This window comes from Staurois parvus, unplaced genomic scaffold (assembly GCF_062004578.1).
Source record: "Staurois parvus isolate SC_StPar_1 unplaced genomic scaffold, SC_StPar_1.0 ptg000026l, whole genome shotgun sequence".
NCBI classification, from domain to species: domain Eukaryota; kingdom Metazoa; phylum Chordata; class Amphibia; order Anura; family Ranidae; genus Staurois; species Staurois parvus.
In genome coordinates, this window is record NW_028317822.1 from 531,827 (window position 1) to 546,711 (window position 14,885).

The window sequence follows — 14,885 nt, forward strand, 5'->3', positions numbered from 1 at the left end:
TTATGATTTTGTGTTTCAAATTTTATCATACCCGGGATGTTTAATAGACTCTTGTTCGGACAGATTTCAGTGAGTTATTCCTAAAAATTACAGCCTACAATAAAAAAACTACATATTTCCATGCAAAATAATGTACCGCTTTCAGCACAAAAAATCGGAAAGAATCATACCGCCGAGGAGGTTAAAAAGGAACAGGTACAGAGGTAGATCAAGAAGCAGCATATACAAACAAGTAACTGCCTCGCAAGCATCATCCGGTGGGTGTGACGATGTCACCAATCAAGCCCTGCCCAGCAAGTTTCACCATCAAACAATGTCGTCAGGGGAACAGAAGCACATAGCCTGCATTGCTGATTAGTGTATTCTGACAGCAGGGAGGTCTCCCCACGACTGGACTACAGTAGCTGAGTGTGGAGGATTCCCCCATCCACATCAAGTGGGAATTGAGTCTTTTTTTTTTTTTTTTGTTTCTTCAACCCACTGGTTATACGAAAATAACTGACTCCTCTATGGGCTGATTTAGTCAGGGGAGTTTGTTGTCAACAGGTAGATTTTTCATCTTGTTCAATGTCTCCCTGTGAATGGGGCTGATGCTGCACTCTTACTGAAGGACCTAAAGTCCTGGACATGCACCATTGTCCGCTCAATAGGAAGACCCCAACAGACCCTGATGTTCAGAGCCCTGTAAAAATGAGCAATTTTTCCACCTGCCCATTTTGCATGGGAGAAGACAAATTCTGATTGGGTTGGCACACTATTGTATTCTTCTTTGTGCTGTCATTCAAGCCCATCTTCTGGCGACAATGTTTTTCCCCCATGTAGTTTGTCTGTGCTCGCACTGCATGGGTCAACTGCTTGTTTTGTCTAGGGGTTACCATCAAAGCTCATACTAGCCCAGTATGTCGATCCTGTGGAAAACGGCGCTCCCCCACGGTCCAGCAGTGAACTGATCCTGGTCTAGGGAGCCTGCACTGGGCTTGATGACGTCAGGAACAGTCCACAACTCAAGACCGCTGGAGCGTGGGGGTGCTGGATCGTTTTTGGAGGATCAGTTAATTAAATCTCCGGTCTCCTCTCCCCTAGAAAAAAAAAACGAGTGGTTAACCCATGGAATGTGGGCAGAGCCCCACTGCATGGGAAAACAAAAATTGCCCATAGTTGGGCTTGAAATATGCTTCCATTTCTATATTCAGTCACCAAACCGTAAGTTTGTGGGTCAGTTTTGTTTCAACCTCACATTTACTAAATAACACGAGTCAGGTGTTCTATTTCAGGAAGAACTGATCAGACCATAATCTGTCATTTCTGAATATGGCTTTTATTTGGCTTTCATTTGCTTTAGCTCATAACAATTTCCATCATGGAACAGAATTTCAGCTGCTAAATGACTGCTTGGTTTTCTCCAGGGTCATTCGTGAGGCTAGCTAGGCATTTCATGTGCATATCTAGTAGCAGGCAAAAAATAACATTAGAACCCGACCGTTTGGTTATGCTTTGCATTTTTTTTTTTTAATCTACCCTAATTTTAGTGAGGAATCAGAATCTATTTTGCATAGTTTGCTCAACAGTGACTGTGCTATTTCACTTTTGTCTCTTTAAGGGCTTGTTCATATGTGCGACTATGCTTCCTCCCCTCTGAAAAAGCAAACCAAGGTGGATTGCTTTCCGGAGGGAGTTTGACAGGGGCTTTCGCCCTTAATGTGATTCTAAAGGTATTTTTTTGAATAGCAACCACATTATACTTAATGTTCTGTGCAATGGTTTTACACAGAGCAGGTCTGATCCTCTTCTCCTCGGGTCCGCTGCCAGTGCTCCTGGCTCCTCCCCCTTGCCGAGGCACTCTTGTGTGCTCGCTCCTGAGTCGGCTCTGTGTCCATTGACATGAAGAACGAGCTCGACCCCTCCCTCCACTCCCTCCTCACTGGTTGTGATTCACAGAAGCAGGAGACAATGGCTTAAACTGCTGCCTCTCTGTCCACTGAGGAGAGGGAGAACCGCTGCTCTCGTGCACATCACTGGATCGAGATCGGGCTCAGGTAAGTATAAGGGGGAGGGGGCTTGGCGGAGAACTGCTTGCTGAATGCTTTTTACTCTAATGCATAGAATGTATTAAAGGATAAGTTCACTTTAAAAAAAAAAAAATAAATGCACATTTTTTTTTTCGCATTTACTATAAATTGCATTTACTATATATTTTTTTTATATTATTTTCTATTAGCCCAGAAAGTGTTGCACCAGTGCTGGTGCCATGCAGGGCTTCTGCAGATTGCCAGTGTAGTTGTCTGCCCGTACATTGTACAGGCAGGCAGTTTCACACAGACAGGAAGACTCAATGAATTATCAGAGATCTCAACAGCGCTGTGGTAATTCATTGAGAACAACAAGCCAACAGCCACAATGGATGCCGATGTGTATTTTTCACATTCACAGAACTCTGTGAATGAATGGCGTGGCTGTGTGGGTGGAGCCCCGCACGGCCTCGCTCTTTTCAAAACGTGATGGCTGGTACAGGGAACTTCTGCTGTCACACAGAGGCTGCGGATCTCCAAGCAGCTGAAGTAGCAGGAACATGTTACATGTTCCATCCTAAAAGTGGGTGGAACATGTAACATGTTCTTGAAGGTGGGCTTATCCTTTAAGGTAAAAAACCCCAGACCTTTAGAACCACTTTAAAATGTAAAACCCACTGCAGCAGAGTCACGGCACAGCATGGACCCTATTCACGTTCATGAATCACATTTGCAGCAGTACCACCTGCTGAATGTAACATGCTTTTTCATTTTCGCTGCAAAGGGAATCATGTCAACTACAGTACAGGGTAGATCCAAGTTTGCAAGATAGTCTTTTTGGCCACCAGGGGTGATGATGGTAAGGAGTTTTTTTTTGCAGCCCTTGAAAATCCCATTACCAGGATTGTTTGTTATGTCAAATGGTCCCCATTCTGCGGATAATAGTATGTAATTGACTAGATGAGTATTGTACTATTGTTGTCCAGAATTGTTTGATTTTGGGATATGTCCAGCAAGCATGGAGATGGTCTGCATTGGGATCTCTACATTCTAAGCCATGAGTGGAAGGACTTGGGCCCATTAGGCAGGATAAGTGTGGGGAAGTATAGATGATACTGGAATCTGAGTTTCCACTCTCTATGTTGTGGCCTTGACTGTTTTTAAGAAAAATGTGAGGCAAGTTTCTGTGGACAGGTAAAGGAAAATGTTGGATCCATTGTGTAGCAAGTTTTTATATTCTATTTGAATATTATTGAAAATAACCCGGAGTTTTCCTTGATGAAATGGGATAAACAAAGCTTCCTATAAACTAACACAGGACTTTTTTCCTGCTTTCCAGAGGAGCTGAAGGAACACTTGATTGGAGAGCATGCAATCGATAAGATCTTCACTTTGGGGAATAGTGAGTTTCCTGTCAGTTGGGACAACGAGATCAAGCTGTGGACTTTCCTGGAGGCGCGAGCTTCACTACTGCTGAAAACCTACAGAACCACCATAGAGGTAATAATCTTCAGTGTTCTGGGTTGGGCTTCATGTGCTAGCTGCCATTTTGGTTGGTTGCTATGGGCAACACAAGTATGTTTTTTTAATTTAAAGTTGTTGTAAAAGATTTTTTTTTTTAATAACAAGCATGCCTATACTTGCCTGCTCTGTGCAATGGTTTTGAACAGAGTGGCCCTGATCCTCCTGTTCTCAGATCACCCGTTGGTGCTCCTGGCTCCTCCTTTCTTGCTGGTGCCTCAATAAGAAGCTGATTCCTATTCCCTCATGTGTGCTTGCTGCTGAGTCCCGCTGCTGCATCCATCGACACAGACAACGGGACTCGTCCCCGTTCCCCACTCCCTCATCATTGATTGACAGGAGTGGGAGCCAATGGCTCCTGCTGCTATCGAACTGCCCAGTGAGGAGGGACAAAGCCAGGAGAGCTTCAGCTCTCACACACAGTGCTTGGGCTCAGGTAAGTATAAGGGTGGTGATGGGGAGAGTCTGTGACACAGAAGGCTTTTTTGTAACCTTAATGCATAGAATGCAGTAAGGTTGGAAACCTTGATGCTTTATAACCACTTTAAGGCATTTCAAACAAGTCCAGCCAGACGTCCGTGCAATCTGCTATGTTCTCTTGAAGCTATTGGGTTGTGGTAATGCACATTACATGCATTGGTACTATGTGGTGCCATTCATTCTAGATGCCATACCCTGTCGACAGATGTGCGCTGCCAGAAATGATACATAAACCGTTTTTGGTGCTTTGACTGTCCTTTCATTTAATTCCTAATGGAACAAACAATGCTGTTGGACATTGTGAATGGGCTCCTAAACTGTTTAAACTAATAAACAGTTAAAATTGATCCGCTAGGCTGTCTGTGATCAAATGCTGGTTGAAATTCCTTCCAAAACTGTTTTTTCATGGGCCTGTTTGGAGAAATAAAAGCACAAAGTAATCTCAAATTGTTCTTCAACTGTATGTGATCCCTAACAATTAAATTATCCTATTTACTCCCTTGTGGTCTGTCAAATATAATATTGAATGTGTGTATGGATGTATATATACATGTGTGTGTATTAATGTCTGTGTGTGTGTGTGTGTGTGTGTGTGTGTGTGTGTGTGTGTGTGTGTGTATATATATATATATGTGTGTGGATGTATATATGACAACATTGAAGAAATGACACTTTGCTACAATGTGACGTAGTGAGTGTACTCATTTTGTTGCCAGCAGTCTAGACATTAATGGCTGTGTGTTGAGGGGACAGCAAATTTACATGTTATACAAGCTGTACACTGACTACGTCACATTGTAGCAAAGTGTCATTTCTTCAGTGTTGTCACGTGAAAAGATAGAATCAAATATTTACAAAAATGTGAGGGGTGTACTCACTTCTGGGAGATACTGTGTATATGTATAATATAAAAATAATATTCAGAGTTCATGTGCTGACAAGAAGCATGCTAATAGAAAGAAAAGGGCAGGGATGAGATGATGTCACTGTCCAGTCGCAGTCTGGGGTTGGGTACAGTAGGACCAGGGCTTTGAAGTGGGTTGAATGATGCTACCCACCAGACCCACATCTAGCAGTAGAAAAAGTATTGCAGGGAAAACTGTGGATTGAAGGTGAATATTGCAACAAAAGCTGGTTTTGTTATTTCTATCTTTTATTGCACTATTCATTTTTATGTTATTTTTGACTGGAGTTCTACTTTAATACAAGAGCGGGCATTCACAAATGTTTGGCCATATAGTGTATTGAATGAATGTGGGTATTTTTTAGTGGCTCTGTGTGCTCTGCCTAAATATGTTGGGACAGGAAAAACGCTGCAAATAATTATGACCACTATTCAAAAGAAAAAGGAGAAAATAAATAAAAACAAACAAACGCACGCACACACACCAAAAAATTTAAAGGAACATTTTTTAATCAGAGTATAGCATCAGATCAGTTAAACTCCTGGGACGTTGATCTGGCCAGTAGAGTAGCAGAGGGGATTGTTAATCAGTTTCAGCTGCTGTGGTGTTAATGACATTAACAACCGGTGCACTAGATGGGCAACAATGAAACGACTCCTAAAACAGGAATGATTTTACAGGTGGAGGTCACTGCCATTTTTTTCCCTTACTCATCTTTTCTGACTGTTTGACCCTAGCCAAATGCAAAACTAGAGAAAATGTCACTACTGGTAGCTTGAGGCGATACCTGGACCCTACAGAGGTTGCACAGGCAGTCCAACTCCTCCAGGATAGCACATCAATACGTGCCATTGCCAGAAGGTTTGCTGTGTCTCCCAGCACAGTCTCAAAAGCATGGAGGAAGTTCCAGGAGACAAGCAGTTACTCTAGGAGAGCTGGACAGGGCCATAGAAGGTCCTTAACCCATCAGCATGACCGGTATCTGCTCCTTTGTGCAGGGAGGACCAGGATGAGCACGGCCAGAGCCCTACAAAATGACCTCCAGCAGGGCACTAGTGTGAATGTCTCTGACCAATCAGGAACAGACTTCATGAGGGTGGCCTGAGGGCCCGACGTCCTCTAGTGGGCCCTGTGCTCACTGCCGCCACCATAGAGCTTGATTGGCATTTGCCATTGAACACCAGAATTGGCAGGTCCACCACTGGCGCCCTGTGCTTTTCACAGATGAGAGCAGGTTCACCCTGAGCACATGTGACAGACGTGAAAGGGTCTGGAGAAGCCGTGGAGAACGTAATGCTGCCTGTAACATCATTCAGCTTGACCGGTTTGGTGGTGGGTCAGTGATGGTCTGGGGAGGCATATCCATGGAGGGACGCACAGACCTCTACAAACTAGACAATGGCACCCTGACTGCCATTAGGTATCGGGATGAAATTCTTGGACCCATTGTCAAACCCTATGCTGGTGCAGTGGGTCCTGGGTTCCTCCTGGTGCACGACAATGCCCGGCCTCCTGTGGCGAGAGTATGCAGGCAGTTCCTTTCCTGGAGGATGAGGGAATTGATACCATTGATTGGCCCCCACGCTCGCCTGACCTAAATCCAATAGAACACCTCTGGGATATCATGTTTCGGTCCATCTGATGACGCCAGGTTGCACCTCAGACTGTCCAGGAGCTCAGTGATGCCCAGGTCCAGATCTGGGAGGAAATACCTCAGGACACCATCCGTCGTCTCATTAGGAGCATGCCCCAATGTTGTCAGGAATGCATACAAACACGTGGGGGCCATTCAAACTACTGAGTACCATTCTGAGTTGCTGCAGTGACATTTCAGCAAAATGGACTCGCCTGTTGCATAATTTTTTTACTTTGATTTTCTGGGTGTCAGTCCTCTGTAAATTGATCATTTTCGATTCCATCTAACGATGGGGCATCCATATCAGAATAGATATCCAGCATGTTCGTTTTTCCCTATTGAGATCTGATGTGTTTTCAAAGTGTTCCTTTAATTTTTTGGTGTGTAAGTGTGTGTAATACACACACACATATGCAGGCTTGGGAAAGATCCCGACTTCACATTGGGATCCACCCAGATGTGTGGCCTGTCAGCTTGCTCAGCATCTCAGCACGTCGCTGAGAGCCAGAGTCCGCCACTCCTCCCACCCCTTCCACAGCCCAGCACTCTACTGAGCGCTGGAGGGGAAGAGCAGAGAGCCGGTGACTGACAGTCACTGTTCTCTGCTCAAAGCAGAGGGGGAGAACTGAGCAATCGGCAGTGTTTGATCACTTACTTCTCAGCGTAGAGCCAGCAGGGGACAACTACAGGTGAGATCGGTGTTGCAGCCATCTAGGTGAGTATATGGTTGTTTTTTTTTTTGCTATTCCTATACTTCTATTTTAAGCATTATTGCACATCAAGTTTTTTATAAACCAGCTTTAATGATCGTCAAGCAAGAAAAGAGAAATCAGCCTTATCTACACTGTTTACTAAGCCACAAGTTGGTGTTTGTAAACAGAGATCCAAAAGCTACTCCTTTGACAGTAACACCACCTTTCTTAGGGTGACCATGCTCACTCACTGTACTGAATCAGTGGAGGAGCAGCATTGTCACCCTAGGGCAGGAAATGTGTAAGACTATAGAACACCTCCCTCTTCTCATTTATATACCATGGGGGAGGTGGGTGCTTTGTAGTTTAATGAAGATGGCTGAAAACATTGTGTGAGAGGAAGTTAAAAGATTTCTGACAGGATTAACAGATATTTTTCTGTACTTGCTGGAAATATACTCAACCTGGAGAAAAAAGAAAACAAATGCAGGGATCACATCAAAGGACTGGTAAGCTAGAATAAATGCAGTTTTTGTTGCTGGGTTTAGATATTCTTTACAGGTTCTAAAAATTGGCTTTAGGTACACTTTAATGCTGAACTCCGAAGACGAAAAAAACTTTTCCTTTACAGTGGATCCTTCTCCCCACTACAAGGGTTAGCTGCTCGCTTTGCCAAGGAATGATGAATAAGGTGATTTACTTACGTTATTCCTCATTCACTATTACAATGCAGGACCCTGCTAACCCTGCATTGTATGGGATGACTTCTGAGATCTGGCACAGGTCAGGCAGCGAACAGAAGAGGCTTCCAGGGATCAGTCGTACAAAGAAGCTAGTGGCAGTGAAGAGAAATGCAGGCCATACATGGATCGAATTCCGAACAAATTTTCGTGCATTTTGTAATCCGATGGTGCCACCATTGATTTCGAAATTCAACCAACCGAGCCTTTAATTTCATCTCATACTGCTACAGAAAAGAATTTTTATGGCCAAGAATTTTCTTTTCTTTCCAGGTCTCAGCTCATGCTCATTTTTTTTCAATTACATTTCTCGCACAGTTCTCCCATCATTAATTAGAAATTTGTTTGTTTTTTTAAAAAATCTCCAACATGCCCGATCACTCAGATTCGATGGTCACTCGAAATTGGCCATTGCTGTTGCCCGCTAATGATATGAAATTCAAACGAAAGTTCTTAGAAAAGAAAATTCTTTCAGAATTCAACCCATGTATGGCTGACCTAAGGTACGTTTATCATCATATTTATCGGTCTTTAGGCAAAACAAGCAGTTAACCCTTGCAAGGGGGGACTTTTGAGGGTATATATATTTTCCCTTTGTTCAGCTTTACAGCTGCCTATGGCAATTCAATGATTTTGAGCAATTTCTTACATTGTTTTTTTATTATTCCTATAGGAGGATAAACACCTTTTAGAGCAAGGCAACCTATCACTTCATGCAGTAATGGCTGTCAAACTGCGTTTGGTGGAGAAGGAGATCTTGGAGAAAGCCGTAAAAAGTGCTTCCGATAACCGCAAGCTGTACAGCAAACGATTAGAGGATGGTGACCCGCTCCCAAAATACGAAGAAAGCAACATCGCCTTTTTGGAGAACACTGCATCAGACTCCAAACTTCCCCTGGTGCTAAGAAACCTTGACGAAGAAGACATGGAGCCGGCTGAGCTCAAAATCCAAGAGGCTCTCACCATTTCTGAATTCACCGAAAATGGTTACGTCAATGGAAAAGACTCTCTGCTCAATGGGACCAAGTCTGAAAGCGCTACCGTCCTCCCAGAGGAGGAAGCAACCAAAGACGCCAAAGAGATTTCTGCGGAGTGCACCGATACGGCTAAAGTGCAATTGTGAACTATTTTTGACTTTTACAGAGATTTAGAAAGAAATACAGAGTTTTCGAAACAGTGCAGTTTCATTGCTGTGTTCACTTGTTACCTTTTTGGCAGATAAAGATGTTGCTGCTTTGTTGTTTTTTTTTTTTTTTTTTTTTTATGTTGACCTTTTAAAAGGAGTGTGTGGAGGAAAGTTTTTGTGTTGTCTCTGGCCACCAATGAGGTTCCAGCAGTTATTGTGAAACAGTCCTGGATGATTGACAGCTGGGAATTGTTCAGCTGCTGTAGGCAATGCAGGCGCTTTTCTTTCCTCCATTATGGGTACCTGTCTAAAGGGGTAATGTAGGAATAGGCAACAATCAACATGTCCATGGATTTTTATCTATCAAGGCATCTTACGCTTTTTGGAAGCACATTGGGGGAAAAAATGGTGATATTAGATAGATGCCTGAACCTTTAAGAAGTTGCCTAAAGGTGATTTCCACTTTTAAAAATATAATTTACTTGACTTTTTTTAAGAGACTATTAGATTTGCCATTTTTATGAAAAGTTTACATTTAGTTTGAAGAATATTATGGCTTGCCAATGCAGAGATATAAAGCATCCCTTTCTTTTTCAACAGTATCCCCCTGTAGGTACTACCTGGTATAGCAATTTTCCACTCTGATCTGATGGAACCCCATGAGCACCATTGCACATATTGCGGAGGGATCAGAAAGTTCAGTCTAACAACAAAAAGACTATTTGTTCATCCATCGTCAAATTGGGAATTAATATCTACAAGTGTCTGTTTCTATAAACAACTGTATACCATTTGACACGCATGGCATTGAGAATCAGGGTGGGGATCGCGTTTATTAGTATATTGGTTTATTGCTCAGAAGAAGTTGATTGCAAGTTAATGAACAATTGAAACCTTTAGGTAGAACTGTGGCCAGGTTCTATAGGCAAAAAAAAATATTTAATAAAATTTTAGTTTGAAGAATAAAATGTTTTTTTTCATTTGAAGAATTAAATATTTTTTTTTCTAACAAGCAGTAAATAAGCTTTAAAAGAAGCCCTCATTGACCTCCATAGTTTCAGGCACTGTGCAGTAATTCATCCTTAAACAGAAGCATGGAAGCCTTACAAGTCGGTTCTCCTTTCAGTAGTTTAGAAAAAAGAATCTAAACAACTGAGCAATTTAGAGAAATCCGCAGCGGACATTGTAGGACAAAAGGTAAAAATGAGACAAGTGCTATACAGAACAAACTAGCCATTTTATCATTGGTAACATGTCAATTTAGGTGACAAAAGCTACGAAAAGGGTATCGATACACGGGTTAACTGCTTTAGCAAAACCCTATAGCAGAAATATTGCTACAGGGCGGCAGCTGTGTGCAAAATCACATGTATATATACGTGATTTTGTATTTCCGAGGTGCATGAGCCCTACCCACGCCACCATTCGCAGCCGCGGATGTCAATCACCGGATCCCAGGCGGTGATTGCCAAGGATCTCCGATGGAGGGGAGAGCTGTTGGTAAACAGTTCTCTCCCCTGTCAGCTCCTGAACACTGCAAAGCAATGTGCTTACAGTGAAGCACACACACACAGCCACTAATAAAACAGCACACTGTTAACCCTTTGATCGCCCCACGTTAACTTCTTCCTGCCCAGGGCCATTAGTACAGTGTCAGTGCTTTTTATTAGCACTGATCACTGTATTGGTGTCACTGGGGATGTTACTGACACCAAGTCAGTTCCCCCCAGTGTCAGAATGCCCCCCTGCAGTTCTGCTATAAGTCGTTGATCACCGCCATTACTAGTAAAAATGTAAAAAAAAACAAAAAACACAGCATATATACGTCATTTGTAAACGCTATAACTTTCACATAAACCAATTAATTTACACATATTGTGATTTTTTTTTTTTTCAGCAAAGACATGAAGCAGAATGCATTTTGGCCTAAAATTATGATGAAATTTGATTTTTTAAATCTTTTTACTGGGCATGTTTAATAGGAAAAAGTAAAAAATATTGTTTTGTTTTTTTTAATAGCGCAAAAAATAAAAAACACACAGGCGATCAAATGCCAAGCTCTATTCGCGGGAAAAAAAGGATGTAAATTTCATTTGGGTGCAGCGTTGCATGATCGTGCAATTGTCAGATAAAGTAATGCAGTGCCATAACGCAAAAAGTGGCCTGGTCAGGAAGGGGGGGGGGTAAATCCTCAGGAGGGCAAGAGGTTAATAGTCCCTTGAGACCAAGTATTGGTACAAGAGTAGGCAATCTCGATGTGGTGGAAGAGGGAAACAAAAAAAGAAGTAATGTGGCTAGGGGAGAACAGGGACAGGAAGGGAGAGATACCTAGCTACAAGTCCATTCTCAACACTCTATACGCTCCAGTTTTCCTGTGCAACAGCTGTGTTTATATTAGAGATTGGCTGGCAAGTCACTGCTGATCGAGAAACAAAATAAGTTAATGAAATAATAGTGGTGTTTCTCCTGTACATATTGAGGATGAATTGCTTCACAGTGCCTGCAGCTACTGAGGTTGGTACAGAGCTTATTTCACAGCCTGTTTACTGAAGAATATATAAATATTTTAACACCCTTATTCTGGCCCTCAAATCTACTTTAAAAGTTTATTTTTATGAGAAAAGCTTAGAGGCCTCCACTGCTGAGATCCCCTTCAGAAAATTCCTGTTGATTGATGTCATGCACCATACTTCACGCCAGTAACATTGAACAAGTATTTACGTTTTTTTCTTTCAGCCTATTAAATGGGCTTCATTTTTCTTACAACAGGTTTACTTTAAATTCTGCCAAGGCAGCATAGTTTACACCAGTGAGTTTCCTGCAGTTGTCTACAATAGGATAGCAATGGGTGGTGGCTACATTGCATAATTTGGTGCTGGAGTCCACTTTAAGTAGGTCAACCTGCAGAATGGTAGATGATGATGAAGAGTTGGGGCCCTGGAGCCCTCTGGTTCTTGAAACATTGCAAAGGTCACCAGAGGCAGGCACAGCACACTGGCACTTGTAATTTTTCTTAGATTTGAGTACTATGGATTGTGCCCAGTGCTGAGTGCACAGTGGTCATCTTTATTCAGTTCCCTAAGCTCTTGATTTAGGATAGGTTTGTAGTAATCAGACACATGATCACTGTAAAGATAATGCATCCATAGACTGCAAACAGGTGCCTGCATTCTTCATCACTTTACTTGTATTGAACACACTTAAAAGAAGTTCTTCACTTGAAAGTAAATATTTCTATGTACAGAAGGGGATTGTTTGACATGCAGCCCTCAGCTTCCCAACTAAAGTGTAAAAGCTGCAATGAGTCCTTGTTTGAAATCAAGTATGAAGTGGGTTGAGTATTGGGAAAAGTACTTGTTTAGTTCTATAGGGATCTGGGGTAGCACCTTTCCAAGCAAGCAGTCATCATTGGCACCACTGTTTTCTGGTAAGGGCTTAGACACAAGCAGCTCTTGGCCTGCCTACAATCAAGTGATTTATGTCTTGTAACTCACTGAACAGTCCTGAAAAGAATTGACCTCTTTTCAGCAGTACCAGGCATAGTCAAAGCATTTCATGTAGAATTCTAGCTGCATTAAATGCTCAGAGACTTGTCAGTGAGTGTTGTCACGCTCCCTCCAGTTCGATCTTTCTGTAGGAGAACTAGTAGTAGTTTCATAGCTTCTCCAAGCCACATCTTCAGTTCCAATGAGTTTCAGAAACCTACCCACGCCTTTATATTCGCACAGGTATCAAAGAATTGGCTTGGAGAAGCTATGAAACATTACAGAATAAGTCCAGTTGAATGTGACTATCTGCTACTCGCTCTACCAAGACCTGGGTCAATGAGAACCTTCACAGACTTTGTGGAAGACTGGGGCAAATCCCATGATCTTCATGAAAAGCCTGTGGGTGACGTGTAAACTATATGGAAAGATAGTCGTATTCTGATGCCTAACGACCCATACTGCTGTTGTCTACGTACCCTGAAGCAGTTATTTAGAGTTTTTCTTTTAATTTCTACATTGATTTGTATCGGAGGGAGGAGAATCACTGTGGGCCGCCTTTGCAAGAAACATCTTCCAGAACCATCCAGCTGATACAAGGAGGCACCAACTTGGAACAAGCCTCCAGCTCCATTGCTTGATTACTTATCCAGCTCATTCACTTTACTGATAACAAAGCCTAATGATTGGCTGGACCACTTTGGAAGATGTAACAAGGAGGTCCAAGATGTTTCTGGTGATGATATAGGGATCTGTCAGAAGGTGGTAGTATCTGTGTGAGAAACCTCAAGAGGAAGATGCTGTGTTCTTATTCATTTCTGCTTCCTAGTTGTAGGACAGTAATGTGAATTGCAGTAAATAGACTTCAGGGCCCGGAGAGCCAAAACCCTGGCAGCTTTTATAGAAGACCTCCCACGGGGAGTTGCCTTAATGAGGGGTTTCCTTTCATTAAACCGGTAAGGAACTTTGGCAACTTAAGCTGAGCAAATATTTAAAAAAAAATACTCCTAAGCAAAGTTACCTTTAGCAAAAATGTTGTCAAGGTGATCTGTAGATCCGGAGTTGGAGTTGATCTTTGCTGTAAAAGTTGTTCTAGGTCCCACCTGTTCCCAAGCTTCCCTTTTCTTTAACATTGTGGGTGGCTTCGCTGACCAGTAGGAAGGACAGGGCCAAGATTGACATTAACAGGAAAGATTTGTTTATAACTTCTGCCTGGATCGCTGACCCTATTGCCATGCGTTTTTTTTTTTTTTTTTAAATTGAAGGTGACGTATGCTTATATACTTTTAATGTTTCATTTGGAGACAAGTTTATGTTCCAGAAAATGTTGGCCACTGACTCAAAGAAGTGATAGAGGCTTTTGGTTTAAGTTAATATATATGTGTAAATAAAAAAAAATTATATATATATATACAGTATATATTTTATGACAGTGAATCACATTACAGCACGCTCAGTCACTGGGAGTTCGGAGGCGTACGGGTTCACACAAAGCTTTAACCAGAGCAGTCATGGAGGGGCTGAGGGTTACTGGGGTAAATCTCCCAAGTGATGGGTCAGGGTAGATTCTTGGCTCCTCTGGTTCTCACGACGGTAGCGAGACATTTTCAAAGCTACTTTTCTTTTTCCCTGAAATCATCATTAAAAGAGATGTGAACAAATTGTGCTGTGGCGTTATTTCTCAGTGCTTGTTTGTGTGCATCAGATTGTGATTTACAGGGCGACGGCAGGCCGACTGCTCAACACACAGATGAAATATATCACTTAAGACTTCACATATGGCGTACTACAGCGTAAGGCCACGCGAGGACTCTGCTCACCTGCATGGGGAGGCAGTGTGTGACCAGCTCTGTGTACCTGCACCCACACGGATGTCAGATTTGGAACAGAGGCTGTGTTCGAGTACCTGCTGTGTCCCAATAGACATCAATGGGGCTGCATGGAACACAGCCATTGCACAGGTGTATGCTGTAGTACACCCCCTGTGAACGAGGCCTTCTCTGAAGAAGGCTCTACTTCATTGAGCTGCAGTATCACTTGACTTTGATTTATAATAGCTGCAAGCAGGAAGTACTTTTATTGCTGAGACATACTTGGGGGAATTCCTGCATTGTGACTTGCACACTCTTCCATCGAGCCTCTGCATCAGAATTGTCAGTGCTTTGGCCAGGTTCCTGTACCTGTCAGAATCGGGTGCATCAATTTGTTGGAGGCTAACAGTGAGGTTGAGGTCAGAGGTCAGTCACTGCACCCGTCACAGTCTCTCAGTTCCAAATCGGGCCCACTAGTCT

At 42.6% G+C, this 14,885-nt stretch overlaps 1 protein-coding gene across 1 annotated transcript in view; it reads left to right on the plus strand.

Moving 5' to 3' along the window:
• The window catches only part of SETD3 (SET domain containing 3, actin N3(tau)-histidine methyltransferase), a 117,778-nt gene extending 103,523 nt beyond the window's left edge, over window positions 1-14,255 (plus strand). The window contains exons 14-15 of the mRNA XM_089656399.1: window positions 3,349-3,509; window positions 8,657-14,255. Of these exons, the coding sequence (XP_089512525.1) occupies window positions 3,349-3,509; window positions 8,657-9,106 (611 nt within the window). The 3' untranslated portion in view covers window positions 9,107-14,255. The remainder of the gene's footprint in view (window positions 1-3,348; window positions 3,510-8,656) is intronic.
• The last annotated feature ends 630 nt before the right edge of the window (window positions 14,256-14,885 follow it).